Source organism: Vulpes lagopus, chromosome 7 (genome assembly GCF_018345385.1).
Source record: "Vulpes lagopus strain Blue_001 chromosome 7, ASM1834538v1, whole genome shotgun sequence".
NCBI classification, from domain to species: Eukaryota; Metazoa; Chordata; class Mammalia; order Carnivora; family Canidae; genus Vulpes; species Vulpes lagopus.
The window spans coordinates 128,488,031-128,504,944 of record NC_054830.1 but is presented as its reverse complement, the minus strand read 5'-3'; the positions used below and the strand labels follow the sequence as shown (position 1 = coordinate 128,504,944).

Below are 16,914 nucleotides of genomic sequence, written 5' to 3'. Positions count from 1 at the left end.
GGGGATGGGCCAGGGCTTGGCTTGGCGACCGGGCCGCTGGGGAAGGCTGGCTGCGGTGTGAGGACGCCTGGAGGCCTTGAGGCCCGCCTGGGGGGCCTCCTCGAGGGCTCTCCTTGACCTCTTGAAAGCCGTGCTGGAGCCTGTCCACTCACCACCCAGGGCCACGCGTGGGATTTCCTCCTGTCAGCCCCGTGCGGTGAATCTGGATTCTGACAAGAAGGGATGTGTCTTTTTGAACAATCATAAATTGGGGTGGGAATTAAAGATGGCTCAGGAACTGCATTCTGTTGCCACACTAAACAGTTCAGAGCATGCCAGCGTGTTTCAGGACTGAGCGGGGACCCTAAGGAAATACATTCCCGTGTGGTTTGGGGCACACTCAGTGTGCCGTGGGAGTCACTAAGGAAACTCCAGGTGCTTTAGAGAAAGGTTTCTAGCGCCTGCCACATGCCAGGGTTGGGCTAAGCACTTTCTCTGACTGTCTTCCCTTGACTTTACTGGCATTTACCTGGCCCCCTGGTGGAACCCCCTTCCCCATGGGGTAAAGTGATGCCTTCTGACCCCAGGACCCTGCTCCACCACCCCATGGGTGCCATGCCTGTGGGAGCCCAAGCTGGGGTGTTTTTGTTTGCTTGATTTTTTTTAGGTATATTTGATACATAATGAACTCCAAATATTTTAAAATTACAATTTGATACCTTGTGACCATGTGTGTGTAATTGTGAAACCATCTCCACAACCAAGGTAGTGAATATAGCCATAACCCTTAAAAGTTTTGTCTGCCACCTTGAATTATGTCCCTTCCCACCTGCTACCCAGGTATTGCTGATTTCTCTCACTATTGATTCATCTTTTTTTAAAAGGATTTTTATATGAATAGAATGACACTAAATGACTTTTAAAAATTATTTTATTTTATTTTGCAGGGGGTAGGATGCCTGGTTTCCTTTGCTCAGTATAATTATTGAGAGATTCATTGATATTTTTGCATCTTTTATTAGTTCATTCTTTTTCTTTTTTTAAAGATTTTATTTATTTATTCAGAGAGAGAGGCAGAGACACAGGCAGAGGGAGAAGCAGGCTCCATGCAGGGAGCCTGACGTGGGACTCGATCCTGGGTCTCCAGGATCATGCCCTGGGCTGAAGGCGGCGTTAAACCACTGGGTCACCCAGGCTTCCCAGTTCATTCTTTTTCATTACCAAGTGTTGTTTCATCAAATAGAGAGGCCACCATTTGTTTATCCCCTCACCTGTTAATGGACATTTGGGTTGCTTCCATTTTGGGGTGAGTACAAATAAAGCCGCTGTTAACATTTGTGTACAGGTCTTTGTATGGACACACGCTTTTGTGTCTCTTGGACATTCATACCTTGGAATGAAATGGTTGATTGTCTGATAGGTGTGTGATTAGCTTTTCAAGAAGCTGCCCAGCTGTTGTGCAAAGCCACTGTATCATTTTACATTCCCACCAGCAACATAAATAGAATGAGAGTTCAATTTATCCATGTAATACGTCCTTTTCACTCTGGCTTCTTTTAACATTCTCTCTTGATTGCTGGTTTTAAGCAATTCAAAGATGATATGCCTTAGTGCGATTTTTGTTATGTTTATTGTGCTTGAGTTCTCCTGAGATTCTTGGATATGTGGGTTTATAGTTCAAGTCAAACTTTGAACAGTGTTCGGGACACCTAGATGACTCAGGTGGAGCATCTGCCTTCGGCTCAGGTCATGATCTAGGGGTCCTGGGATTGAGTCCTGCATCGGCTCCCCACAGGGAGCCTGCTTCTCCCTCTGCCTATGTCTCTGCCTCTCTCTCTCTCTGTCTCTCATGAATAAATAAAAACTTAAAAAAAAAAAAAAACAACCTTTGAACCTCATTGCTTCACATTTTTTGCTCTCTTCTCTCTCTGTCCCCCAATTTGGAGGCTCTGCCTATATATGCACTTGAAGATCCAAAGTTCACTCATGCTCTTCTTTTTCTTCTTTTCTTTTTCATTCTTTCCTCTGTGTTCATTTTGGATAATTTTTACTGCCATCTTCAGTTCACTAATCTTCTCTTCTGCAGTGTCTAATCTTCATCAATCCCCTCTGCCCTGTGTTTCACCTCAGACATAGTATTTTTCACTCTGGATTTTCAGTGTAGGTATTTTAGTAGCTTTGACACCACTACGGAACTCCCTGAAGGTGTACCATGTAGTTACAGTCCTTGTTTTATGGTCCATGAGGGCTGATACTAACATCTGTGCAGTTGTTGGTCTTTCAGTGCACTGATTTTCCTGCTTATTATGGGGCCTGTTTTCCTGCTGGTAATTTCTTATTAGACATTGGACATTATGAATTTTACCTCATTTCTTGTAGATTTTTCACGAGCTTTGTTGTATTAGAGTTGTTTGGAAATAGCTGGATCCTTTGGGTATTGTTTTTAGGATCCATTAGGTGGGACCAGAGTCATGTGTAGTCTAGGACTGATTACTCCCTGTGTCTGAGGCAAGACCCTTTTTGGTGCTCTACTCAGTGATTTATGAGTGTGAATGAGGGTTTTAACTATCTGGCTGTGGGAATGGGCACCCTTCCTGGCCCTGTGTAAGAGCTAGATTCTGTTCTCTGCATCCTTTGGGTGGTTCTTCTCCTGGGCTGGGTCATTGCCTCCCACATGTGCTATTCAGTGCTCCATAGGACATCTGCAAAGAACCCTCACAGAGCTCTGGTTCTCTGAGGTCCTTTGCTCTGCAGCCCCAGCTACCTGGCATCCCTGGACTCCTAGGTCCATCTCTTTTTTTAAAATTTTTTATTTTATTTAAATTCAGTTAACTAACATACAGTGTATTAGTTTCAGAAGTAGAGTTCAGTGATTCATCAGTTGTATGTAACACCCAGTGCGCATTACATCACGTGCCCTCCTTAATGCCCATCACCAGTTATCCCATCCCCCACCCACCTGCCCTCCAGCAACCACTGGTTGTTTCCTAGAGTTAAGTGTCTCTTATGGTTTGTCTCCCTCTCTGACTTTGTCTTGTTTTATTTTTCCCTCCCTTCCCCTTTGATCCTTTGTTTTGTTTCTTAAATTCCACATATGGGTGAAATAATATGATAATTGTCTTATTTCACTTAGCATAATGCCCTCTAGTTCTATCCATGTATCCTTGTTGTTACACATGGTAAGATTTCATTTTTCTGATGGCTGAGTAGTATTCCATTATGTATGTGTGCACTTATATATATATATATATATATATATATATATATCCATATCACCTCTTCTTTATCCATTCATCTGTCGATGGACAGCTGAACTCTTCCCATAGTTTGGCTCTTGTAGACATTCCAACTCCATCTCTTCAACCTCAGAAGGCTGCCAGGCCCCATGTCTGTTTCCCTGCCCTGTGCCACAGCCTAGAAACTCTCCCCAGCCAGGAAGCTGGAGCTGTTGTTCTCTGTCTGAGATCACTCTCCTTTCCTGCTTGGTATCAATGTCTTCAAAACCTGTGTCTCCTATGTTTTATTTGCAGATTTTGTTTTTTGTTTTTTTTTTTTTAGTTTTTGGTGGTGTTGTTTTATGCAGGAGGATAAATATAGTTGCTGCTATTCCACCTTGCCCAGAAGTAGAAATTCAAGATGCAGCTTTTAAAATTTTTTGGAATAATTTTAGATTTATTTATTTATTTATTTTTAAGGATTTTATTTATTTATTCATGAGAGACACAGAGAGAAAGGCAGAGACACAGGCAGAGGGAGAAACAGACTCCTTGCAGGGAGCCCCATGGGGGACTCAATCCCCAGACCTGGGATCTGGGATAACACCCTGAGCTGAAGGCAGACGTTCAGCCACTGAGCCACCCAGGCATCCCCAATTTTTAGATTTATAGGAAGACATAGTTACATATGTACCTAAATGTAGCACAGTCATCAAAAGTTAGAAATTAATTCTGATACCTTTTTTTAGCAGGCAGAGTTCTAGGACAACTCTCAGGATTCCAACCACTTGGTGTACATACTTTGTGTGATCCCCTCCCCTTGAGTGTAGGCAGATCCTGTGATTATGATGGGATCACTCCCGTGACTGAGTTACCAATCAGTTGACTGAGTTCATTACAACGCTTATTGTTGATGGGCCTTACATAAGCCGGTGAGTCCTTAGAAGGGACTGGGCCCTTCCTGAAGTCAGAGGGAAAACATGAGAGGGTCTGTGGAGGGGGCCATATGTCAAGGAACTGTGAGTGACCTTTAGAGCAGCCTCTGTCTGGGAGCCAGCAAGAGATTGGGGCTCACAGAGAACAAGGAAGCACGTGAGCTTGAAAGAAGACCCCGAATTCCGGAAAGAAACACCTAGCTGGTGCATTGATTTCAGCCTCAGGAAACCATGAGCAGAGAACCAAACTTGTCTATATCCAGACCTTTGACCATGGAAACCATAGTAAATATGTGCTGTTTATTCTGCTGATTTTGTGACAATTTGTCACACAGCAATTGAAAACTAATACATTAAAAAAAAAAAAAAAGAAAAAGAAAACTAATACAATTACTACTAACTAAAAAGGACCAGGTCAGATTCCTTAGTAATAACCAAGAGTAATGTGAGGACCAGCATGAAGCCATGGGTCCATTCGCACCACCTCCAATTTTTCTTTTTAAGATTTTACTTATTTATTTATTTATTAGAGAGAGAGAGAGAGAGTGAGAGGGAGAGATAATGTTTGCACAAGCAGGGGGAGTGAGTGGCAGAGGGAGAAGCAGGCTCTCCACTGAGTGGAGAGTCCAATGTGGGGCTTGATCCCAGGACCTTGATCCAAAGGCAGATGCTTAACCAACTGAGCTACCCAGGTGCCCCCACCACCTCTAATTTTTAAGATGATTTTATTGTTATTTATTTATTTTTAAAGTTTTTGTTTATTTATTCATGACAGAGAGAAAGAGACACAGAGACACAGGCAGAGGGAGAAGCAGGCACAAAGAGCCTGATGTGGGACTTGATTCCGGGACTCCAGGATCTCACTCTGAGCTGAAGGCAGATGCTCAACCACTGAGCCACCCAGGCGTCCCTTAAGATGATTTTAATACAGCCATATTGTGTCTTGGTTGGAGATGGTTAGAATCTTCAACAACAATAGATCTCTCATATGAGAAAATATTTGCAAATCATATATCTGATAAGGATGTAGTATCCAGAAAACATAAAGAATTCTTATAGCTCAACAACAAAAAGACAAAGGACTCAAAGTAAAAATGGGCAAAGGACTTGAACAGACATTTCTTCAAACAAAATATGCAAATGATTAGCAAGCAGATGAAAAGATGCTCAACATCATTAGTCATTAGGGATGTACAGATCAAAAATCACAATGAGATACCATTCTGCACCCACTAGGGTCTGTTGATGAAGATGGGAAGAAATTGGAACCTTCATACATTGCTGGTGGGAATATAAATTGGCTCAGCCACTGTGGAGAAGTTTTGTGGGTACTCAAAACATAATATATGAACTTACCTATGACCCAACAATTCGACTCCTACGTATATACCCAGAAGAACTGAAAACAGGTACACCAACAAATACATACACTTGTGTTCACAACTGACCTGTTCACAATAGCCAAAAGGTGGACATAGCCCGAACGTTCAGCAGGTGAATGGATAAACCAGTTGTGGTATAGACACATGATGCAGTTTTATTCAGCCGTTGAAAGGAATGAGGTCCTGATATGTGCTACAGAATAGATGAATCTCCATTACACTATGTGAAAGAAACCAGATATGAAAGGTGATACATTATGTAATTCTGTTTCAGAATACATGAATCCATAGAGACAGAAAGATTGGTGGCTGCCAGGGACTCAGAGGGAGGAATAGGGAGCAGCTGCTTAGTGGGTACAGGATTTCCTTTTGGAGATGATGTTTTGGAGCTAGATAGAGGGAGCTAGATAAAGGGGTGGTTGTGCAAGCCACCAACTGTTCACTTTTATGCTGTGTGAATTTCACCTTAATTAAAAAAATAGATGTGTTATAGAAAATAGCAAAGCTGTATCTTAGTGGGTATTAAGGGACTTTGTGATTTCTTTCTTACCCATTTTTAAAAAGTAAATTCCAGGGATGCCTGGGTGGCTCAGTGGTTGAGTGTCTGCCTTCGGCTCAGGACATGATCCTGGGGTCCTGGGATCGAGTCTCACATCAGGATCCCCAAAGGGAGCCTGCTTCTACCTCTGCCTGTGTTTCTGCCTCTCTCTCAGAGTCTCTCATGAATAATAATAATAAAAAAATCTAAAAAAATAAAAAGTGAACTCCAGACTTTATTCAGATCTCCCTAGTTTTCCCTCTAAAGTCCCTTTCCTATTCTAGAATTCCACCTAGGACACCACATTGTGTTCTGTTGTCATGTCTTCTTGGTCTCTGATCTGTGACAGTTTCTCAGTCTTTCCTTGTTTTTCATGACTTTGACAATTTTTGGAAAGCCTGGCCAGGTATTTTTTAGAATGTCCCTCAGTTTGGGCTGCTCTTGTGACTAGACTGGGTTACAAGGGCTTGGGAAGCATAGCACTAAGGTGGATTGCCATTGTTGTCAGGGCGATTGGCCTGACGATTGGCATCGTGTCAGGGGTCTGTTATGTCACATAACCCATCATGAGTGACATTAACCTTGATCACTTCGTTAAAGTAGTATCTTCCCGGTTTCCACATTGTAGAGTCACTATTTTTCCTTTCTCTGCTTTTAGGAAGTAAATCTAGCCTTTACTCAAGAAGAAGGGAATCTAGCTGCACCTCCTGGAGAGGGCAGTTATTTACATTTATTATTGGACATTCTTCTATAGGGAATATTTCTCTTTTCTTCCCACTTATTTATTCAGTCATTTATATCAGTATGGACTTCTGGGTTTCTAACTTATTCTTTGGGTTATAATCCCATACTGCATTACTTATTTTATTGCCTCAGTTGTTTAAGCTTTGGCTATTCTGAGCCCTTTTGGGTTGGTTTTGTGTTTCTTTGACATATTCTTCCCTTACCTCCTTTTTGCAAAAAGAACTTCCTTACTTTCTGTCACTGCAAGGTACTCCATCTTATATATTTCCTGCCCTGGGCTAGAATCAGCCATTTCTCCAAGGAGCCCTGGTTCCTTTTCTTGGAGAATGGTATTTAGAAACCAAGATTCTGGTGCTGGGTGTGCTTGCTGCTTCCAGGATGTCATTGGTTATAGGCCTTGTCTGCAGACAGCTAGCATAAATATGCATGAATAGTCACTCCCCTATGTGCACATACCCATGATTATTTCTGTATGTCTCTTCCTGTGTACATTAGTTGTGACCTCATAGTGGTGTCTGACTGATGCGGCACTACACTATTCATTCCATCTTTGTCTCGTTGTGTGTTTAGAACATCTTTCCTGGAAGGGCCTCACAGGGTGGGCAAGGCTGGGGCAGCTCACCACTGTCCAGCTCAGAGACGTAGCACTCCTCCGCTGCACCCAAGGGCATGTGTACTCTAGCATCGATCACGCCCCGAGCACCATTCAGCTGCACCGCAAAGGAGGCTGGCTGGTTCAAGGGAGAAGCCTGGCTCTCATCAGCTATAACTTATTTGCGTACCTGTTCAAACCTAATATGTACGTAAAGTACTTTCAAAATTGCTAACCTGTACTCCTGTGAGAAACGACTTTACCTCCTAGAGTACAGCATTTCTATATGGTTCCTTTTGTGTTCAGCCTGATAGTCCTCAACCAAAACACTAGTTTTGTAAAGTTGCTTAGGTCAGGTACATGCTTTTCCCCACCACTTGCAGTAAGATTATGTTGAACAGTTTTAACATGGTTAGATTCATTTGTCACAGCCTACATTTCGTCCAGGGATTCTCTGACATCCTAGTTGATTTTTTTAAAAAATTGTATCCATTAAAGTTCATTTTTGGTGACGTACAGCCTTACTGTTTTTCTTTTTTCTTTTTTTTTTTTTTAAGATTTTATTTGTTTGACAGAGAGAGAGCGCACAAGTAGGCAGAGCAGGACTCCACCCCAGGACCCTGAAATCATGACCTGAGCTGAAGGCAGATGCTTCACTGACTGAGCCCCCCAGGCGCCCCCAGTCTTACTGTTTTTGACAAAAGCATAGACTCAAAAACATGTGTGCAGCCCCTCGGTGCCATTCCAAACAGTTCTGTCGGAACTCACATTTTCTCCTGTGGTTCCTTCAACTTCACGCCTCATACTCTTCAACCTCCAGCAACCCTTTTCATTTTTTAAGGGCCAACTGTGCATTGCAACTTTTGGATTGTTTGTATTTATTTATTTATTTATTTATTTATTTTTATTTTTTTAAAAGATTTTATTTATTTATTCATAGGGACACAGCTAGAGAGAGAGGCAGAAACACAGGGAGAGGGAGAAGCAGGCACCATGCAGAGAGCCTGACCTGGGACTCGATCCCAGGTCTTCAGGATCACGCCCTGGGCTGCAGTCGGCGCTAAACCGCTGCGCCACCAGGGCTGCCCGGATTGTTTGTTTTTAGATATGAAGATTGCTGGTAAGCGGAGGTTGTCTTAATTTGTGATTGGAGTTGGTTGACACCAGGATTTGGGTCCCACTCTGCTGCTTACATGACCCTCTGTAGTGTCAGTTTTCTCATCTGTAAATGGGCTTAATAATCGTCCCGGCCTCGGGGGTGTATTGGCAGGGCTAGATGAGGTAACAGCGGTTGGCACAGTGCCTGGCCTGTTATAAGTAATCAGTAACTCAGAAATAATACTTTGTATTTGTCATCCTCCTCATCTGAGGTATGAAAAAAAAGAATGTCAGAGGCTAGATCCTGCTGCCCTCTTGGGCTGCTGGTGGCAGTGCCCACGTACCCAGGAGCCCTTCCTTGTGGGAGCAGAGGGAGGGCAGAGGATTTGTGGCTGGAGCAGAGAGGGTCCTTTGGGGCTTCTGATGAGTACGTATTAGCAGGCGTGGTCCTGGAAGTGCATCTCCCTGAGGGGATAGAATCACCTGTCATTCACACTCGTCCTGGGCAGGGAGACGGCAGGGCTTCATTTTGGTTTTTCTTCTACTTTCAGGGTTTTGTTTTTGTTTTTGTTTTTTTAACTGAGAAGATGGTGTGACAATACAGGGAGGACTTCTAAAGCATAAGGGAAGGGAGGGAGGGAAAAATAAAATCAAAGGAAATCAGAGAGAGAGGAAGACAAACCAAAAGAGACTTTTAACCCTGGGAAACAAACTGAGGGTCGCTGGGTGGGGGTTGTGGGTGGGGGAGGGGGTAACTGGGGGACAGGTGTAAGGAGGGTACAAGATGTGAAGAGCACTGGATGTTGTATGCAACTGATGGACCACCGACTTCTACCTCTGAAACTAATAATACACTATTTGTTAATTGAATTTAAATAACTTTTTAAAAATAGCTAAAAAAAAAAAAAGAAGTAAATCGCCATAATCCTGGCACCCAAGGGGGTTCATGTTTTGGTAGCTGCTGCCACCTCATGCCTGAATTTTTATACAGATGTTGGTCTTTTATTTATGGTACCATAAAACTTTTCTTTCTCCTTCCTATCACCTGATATTTCATGAAATAGAGGGGGGTTCACCACCCTTCTCTAAACCACTCCCACTGTTTTGGGGCGCAGGTTCATCAGTATGGTTCTCTGCTCCTGCTAATTCTTATTTTCTTGAGATTTATTCCCTAGAGCAGGAATCTTCTGTCAAAGAGGATAAGGCATGTCTTTGTGGCTTTATTTGCAGCATTTTCCAGAAATAAACCGTGACATCCCTCTATGTATATTAATTTATATTTCATCAAAATGCAACCGTTCAAGGCTGTGATCAAACATCTGTCCAAGCGCCCTAGACTCGTGCTCCCAAGGTCATTAATAAATTTATCATTTGGAGCCCCTGGGTGCCTCAGTGGTTAAGCATCTGCTTTCAGCTCAGTTCATGTTCCAGGGTCCTGGGATGGAGCCCCAGTTCAGGCTTCCTGCTCAGTGGGGAGCCTGCTTCTCCCTCTCTTCCCTGCTTGTGCTCTCTCTCACTATCTCTGTCTTCCTCTCAGATAAATAAATAAAATCTTTAATAAATAAATAAATTTATTATCTAACAGTGTAGCTTTTCTGAGAACTGTGATTTTCCCTGAGGAGTGGTCTCTCTACCTCCCCCAATTTCAAGTCCTCCTAGGTTCCCACTGGAGGGAACCAAGCTCCCCACCATCTCAGGGACTTTTCTCCAAGACTCCTCCTTTATTTACTTTTGGAGTTAGGACTTGTTTGCATATGTAAAACCGGGACCATATTGTTTGCAGATGCTCAGGGTGCTGCCAGATAATTGAATGAGGAAAAATGTTGGGGCCTTTAAATCATTTTTACAAACCTGGACACAAAAGAATATTTTCTTAGAATTCAAAAAGAGAAAGCAAAGCGTGGAAATAAAGATGGTGGGATTGGGTTTCTCATTCAAACATTTCACTTCGTGTTCATGGCAGGGGACATTTCAAACCCACACAAAGTTGGGGAGGAGGCATGGGGGGAACGGAGGGCAGGGCGCTAGCAGATAAAATTGCAGATTCACCCTTATGATCCAGAGAAACACACGCGTAGATGGAGTCAGAATAAGTGACCCAACAAAACCTTGATCCCATTGTGTCATGACCCCACCTACCAGCATTCACAATAAGGTGCTTTCCTGCCCCCATCACCCACCTCAATAGTGTCCTCTCTAGTTTTTTATTTTACAGTAAGAGCTGCTTGGAAATGATTGCACTTCCTATTAGTATTTGATAAAGCCTCCCTCCCTCCCTTTCAGGAGAGCGGCCCAGATGCCGTGGGCTGTGAAAAGCGAATTTTTTTTTTTTAAGCATGAAAATGCCTTTGTTTAAAACAAGGAAGTGAGTGGGCTTCTGGCCCGTCTAGCAATGATAAAAACAGATGAGAGTGTCTCGCACAAATTGACTGGCTTAACCCAGAAGGCTGGATTCGTTTGCTCTGTAAATTTTGCAATCTGTAATAGTATCCACAGATACAGTGGGGGGGGGGGGGGGGTCGGGGGAGTGAGTTCAGGAGATCCTGCTGGAGCCTGTATCCACATACCCAGGGCAGCTCTGAGGTTCTGGTTCGGTGACCCTGGTCGGTAGCTGGTAGCCACTGCGGTGTGCCAGGGCCCAGGGCAACAAGGCTGCCCAGCTAGGGATGATGCTGGGTGGGGGCCTAGGGCAGCTTGGGTGGGGGCAGGGGGTGCTCTGGAGGCTGGGGCTGGCTCTGGATGCTTCTAGGGTTGCTCTGGGCCAGGTGGATCAGAGTAGGAGCCAGTGGCAGGTAGGGGCCCTGTTGGGATCTGGGAGCCTGGGTCCAGAAGCCTAGCCAGGTTCTGATTTCTAGGGCAAGTTGAGGCTTTGGGGAGGCTGGGGAGGTGCAGTGAAGATGGATAAGTTAGGGCACCTCAAGGCAGTACCCTTGCACCCCCTGCCCGCCTATCCTGGAACTCCTACCATGCAGCCTCCACCACGGTGGGGGAGGGGTGCATAATCACACACCCCTGTGTTCCCCCAAAACTTGCAAACCTTTACCCCATCTCTGGTGGGTACCAGCCTCTGTGACTTATTGGTAAAATGAGGATGAGTCTGGCAGGAGCGGAGGTGGACCTTGGAAGTGCTTTGCAGGTGGCCAGAGCTCCTGGTCCTGGGCTGCCCCAGCCAGAGGCAGATAGGGCTTGGCCGGAATGCCACCTCCTGTGAAAATTGCAGGCTTGGTGGTCAGGTGCTCAAAACTGGGGGTGCTCTTCTCACCCCCTCCAAAGCAGTACTTTAAAATAATGTTTTGGGGGCACCTGGCTGGCTCAGTCAATAGAGCATATGACTCTTGATCTCAGGGTTTTGAGTTCAAGTCCCACTGTGGGTACAAAGATTATGTAAAAAAAAAAGTTAATGATGGTTTTATTTGCTTGCTGTACCATTTTCCAAGCTATTTTAAAATTTTATATATTTATTCATTTATTTATTTTTATGAGGAAAGACTATATTTTTTAAAAAGATTTATGTATTTATTTTTAGAGAGAGGGAATGAGCATGAGTGGGAGGAGCAGAGGGAGAGAGAGACTCTCAGGCAGACTCTGTGCCTACATGGGGCTCCGTGTTACGACCCCGAGAGCACGACCTGAGCTGAAACCAAGAGTCAGACGCTTGACCCACTGGGCCCCCCAGGGGTCCCCCAAGAAAAATAACATTTTTGTGTTTTAATTTTCTGGTGGTGGTATCACATTTTGTCATTCCAATTCTCCTGGTTGGGATTTGCTTTGTTTTGCTTTTAGGGGGATTTTTATCATTATTATTATTTGTTTGCTTCCTAGGAAAACGTTAATACTTTACTTTTTCTTGTTAGGACTCAAGTCTTGGCTAGTTTTGGGATCATGGACCCCTCATTTCACTCTCCTAAACCTGGATTTGAATTTGGAGGACTCATTTCTTTTTTTTTTTCCCAAGCTTGTTCCCTGCATGCAAGGCAGGGACAGTGATCTGGGCCTCTCCGTTTATTCGGGTTGGCACATCAGGGGATGATTATGCCAGAGCTGTGCTGCGAGTTAGCATAGTAGCAGAGCTGGGATGTTTGACCCTATTTCTGGAGTAATTCTTTTCCCTTCACCCAAATCTAGCACAGGGCCAGGCATGTGTAGAGATTCTTGTTAAACTGTACTCAGCCAAATTTTCTAGGCCAAGGATCCCTGCTGATAAGAAGGAAGAAAGATGTCCTCAGGGTGGATTAGGCCTGGGTCTGGGGTCTGAGGCCCACAAGCTGCAGGGTGGGGTGGGGGCTGTAGTGAGGGGGCCTGGGGCTGCCTGGGTTTGGATCCTATCTGAAGACCGACAGAGGGCTGGCTGCCAAGGGCCAGCCTCCCTCTGCTGTGCCCTCCCCTTTTCATGCAGACTGCACAGTCACTTTGGCTTTTCTGGATTCCTATTTGAAAAATGTTGTAACAATGCAGAAACCTGGTGCCTTCTTTCCAGGGACTCCCAAGTGACTGTTGCACATTTATTTTTGCTTCTCTTCTCATCCTAAAATTTCCTGTAATGTTTAAGGACCTTGTAAAAAATGTGCTGGGCAATGCCACCCCTGGTGTAGATCTTTCCAGTACATTGGTGTTTGCTGATTTTTCCACTTTTACCCCTCTCCACCCTCAAACTCATGCTTCCCCCCCCCCTCTGTTTTCTTTCTGGTTCAGAAGTTGGAAGGACTGGCCAAGCACCGGACAGTTCGGGAAGCACCGACAGCATGCATCTGCCCACCAGGTAAGTGGCTGTTGGATCCTTGCTGGTTCCTGACTTCCCAAGGCCCAGCCTCCTCTCTCCTGTCTGCTCAGAACTGCTGAAGACGTGGTCAAGAGGTTCTCATTGGGTTTCAGGCTGTCTCTTGCACCTTGTGAACCATCCAGGGGGTTCTTTCTTCCTTTGTCTTCCTTGACCAGCTCACCAGTCAAGGATTCTAGCAAGGTTCACTGACCTGGTTTGATGAGGATGGTGATGTCAGGGTAGCAGCTAAGAAACTATTAGGAATGACTTATAATGAAGGCTTAGACACTAGGAAAGTGACAGCCATCCCATTTTAAATGTTTTTTTTTTTTTTTTTTTTTAATTTTTTTTTTTTATTATTTATTTATGATAGTCACAGAGAGAGAGAGAGGCAGAGACACAGGCAGAGGGAGAAGCAGGCTCCATGCACCGGGAGCCCGATGTGGGATTCGATCCCGGGTCTCCAGGATCGCGCCCTGGGCCAAAGGCAGGCGCCGAACCGCTGCGCCACCCAGGGATCCCCGTCATCCCATTTTAAAGCCAAAGAAACAGGCCTGGACCATCCTCACCATATTGACATCATGACCCCAGCTCTATTTCAGACACAAGGGGGGGTTGTGTGAAGGAGTAATCTGGTAAATATAGGCTTTTTTGGTTTTCATTTCTTTTGGTGGAGATAGAGGAAGGAAGATGGGAACGTGGTCTGAATGGTTCACATAGTCCTATCTCTCTTGGGTTTTGGTAGCATAACCAGGATGGCTGTGAATAACCAGGATTTCTGGATTCCCAATCTGTGTGGCCAGTCCCATGTCCTATCAGGTCTTCTGGTCGTCCTCATGGGAGCTTTGCACAGACCATCATTGAGAATTTAGATGTGTGGTGTTGCCCTGGTATTTTCAGGGTTAGTATTATCCTTATAGAACAGCATGTAGTACCCATGGATGAGTTGAAATTAGCAATACATCTTAGACTTCCCACCCACAGGACAAGGTGGAGATCACAGGAGCTGAGCCCCGGGGCCATTGTCCTTGCTGTCACTCCATCCACTAGCCAAGTTGGCTTTTCCCAATCAACTTCAGCTGGTGGAGACACGAGGTTCTTTGAAAATGAGCATCTATGTATTGGGAGATGCCTGGGGTTTTCTGCAGAGGTCGACTGCATGGTGTGACAAGTCAGTCTCCCCAAGGCCCCGGCTGGAGAGGATTTTATGGGCGAGCTTGAGTTCGTCTTTACTAGTACCTCCAGCATTTTAACAGGAGGAAAAAGGACATGACAACTAAGGACGAAACATCATTTGCAGATCAGGAAGTCAGACATTTGATTCAGTGGGGGAAAAAACCCCATCAGATCCACAAATGAGCTTTTGGATGATCTGCAAAGTGCATAGAACAGGAATGATTCCTCTTGTGTCCTTTTGTATTTTTCCCCCTCCTCTTTCTGAGTGTTGTATGGATCAGTTCATGCGAGTTATATGCCTAAGTATTTTTTAAAGTGGGGGGGTCACAAGGCTTTTGTAGGATGTGAAATCATGCTATGTGTGGCAGCCAGCGTTTTGAAATTTTGAACTAGCCATAGACTGGAATGAAAACATGTTGGATTGAAGTTTTCATTTGAGCTATTTATATTTGTAGTGTGTGACCCGGATGGTGATTGAAATGGGTTTCCTGCTATGCACTGCTGACCGGAAATTTGAAAGTCCCAAATAGAGATGTTGAGGGGAGAGGGAGGAGGAGGTAGTGGTTGGGGGCAGGGGGTGCAGAGCTCCTGATGAAATATGAATCTGCCACTTACTAACTATTAGGATCTTTATCTGAAATTGATAACAATATTGGAGTGGGCTCTGAGGCTTTTTTGAGGTCATAGAGAAAGTCAAAGCCCATGACCCCAGAGGCAGTCCTGTCACCTGCCTTCCCTTGAGTCCTGAGCCACCAAGAGAGGCCCCAAGAGGGCCCCTAGGGACAGAAAGGCTGGTCAGAACCCCCAGTTCTGCCTAGAGGAGGACAGTGACCTCCTCTGCTCTTGGAGGGGACCCTGATGGCTGTCAGCACTGTGCTGCTTTTGTCTGAGGGACTCATGGCTGCTATCCAGCTGCCCTGGGAGGTTGTGCCCAGTATGGTCAGTGTGGCCAGGCCCTGATGGACACCTGTGTCTACACTCGCTCTTTCTCACCCTGTCTGCTCAAGCCAGAGGACTCACTTGAGTCCTTTGGACCAGACACCTTCATCGGTGCAAACTCTGGAGACTGGAACGTTCTCCCTGTCATAAAAAGGACAGAGGCCTTTTTTTCCCCCAGCCCTGGAAGCCTTTCTCCAGGGCTCTGATCTTCCTACCCTGCATACTTTTGGAGTCTGGACCTGTAAGCCGCCCTCACTAGCGTGGGGCCCCATCTGATTTGAGAGACTTGTCAATGCCCCCCTTGCCCACCCAGTTCCTTCTCACAGCCTGGAGACTGTGTGATCTTTTGTCAGATCCTAGGAGATGTGATGAAACAGATAAGCGAGGCCAGAGAAGGGAGACACTCTTCTGTATGTTGCCCATTGTGAGGCGGGCCCTGAGTGGGAGCTGTGCAGCTGAGAAGAGGGCAGGCCTCTGGCCGGAGCTACTGGGAGGACTGGCAGGGCTGGGCCCTGTGGCCTCGGGCAAGGGAGGGGCCTGAGCCTTGCTCTCCTCCTCATCATCCTGTATTAAACCATATAGTGCATGGAATGAGTTCATCCAGGATTTGGGCTCGACGTCCAATGATGAATGTCCTGATGAGACAAAAGGGATAGATTTGAGACACAAACACACAGAGGAGAAGGTCTTGGGGCGACAGGGGCATACATCAGAAGGATGCATCTGGGGGTTCCTGGGTGGCTCATTGGTTGAGTGTCTGCCTTCGGCTTAGGGTGTGATCCCGCATCAGGCTCCCCACAGGAACCCTGCTTCTCCCTCTGCCTGTGTCTCTGCCTCTATCTCTCATGAATGAATGAATGAATAAAAAATAAATAAATAAAAGAAGGATGCATCTACAAGCTCAGGAATGCCAAGGATCACCCAGAGCCATCCAGAAGCTGGACAGGGTGTATGGAGGGGATGCTCCATTGGCACCACCAGAAGGAACACTGGTGGCCCCTTAATTTCAGGCTTCTGGCCTCCAGAACCACAGAGAATAAGTGTGTGTCATTCTAAGCCATCTCAGTTGTGGTGGTTTGTCGTGGCAGCCCTAGGAAGTGATGTGACAGGGATGTGGACCTTAAGGTCGCTGAGGAGGAGGATCACAGCTGAGGGGAGGGGGCTGCTTCCCTGGGAGCCTCCCTCCCCCATGCTGCCCCTTATCATTCACCTGCCCGAAGGGACACTTCTGCACTCCTCAGCTCAGAGGGTGGGGGACTCCAGCCTTCAGACACCCTCGACTCATCCATGCCCCTTGGATATTCCAACACTCTCTTCTTCTGTTACCTACATATTTTCAATGTTTGAAAATGAGCTCAAAGGTTAAGAGTGTTAAGAGTGTTACGTATAAAGTTTAAAAGTGGTTATTTTTGAATAGGAAGTTGTGTCTAATGTGCTAAAAAAAAAAAAAAGTTCAAGTGCTTCTAAAGATAACTCACAAAGAATAATTCTCCTTCCCCGTTCTCCCCAGTTCTGCTCGCCTTTCTAGAAGCTTTGCCAGTGTGCTCCGAGCAGCAC

General features: G+C 45.4%; 1 protein-coding gene across 1 annotated transcript in view; it reads left to right on the top strand.

Moving 5' to 3' along the window:
• COL23A1 (collagen type XXIII alpha 1 chain) overlaps positions 1-16,914 on the top strand; it is a 322,683-nt gene that overhangs the window by 11,095 nt on the left and 294,674 nt on the right. The window contains exon 2 of the mRNA XM_041762494.1: positions 13,176-13,242. Within this exon, the coding sequence (XP_041618428.1) occupies positions 13,176-13,242 (67 nt within the window). The remainder of the gene's footprint in view (positions 1-13,175; positions 13,243-16,914) is intronic.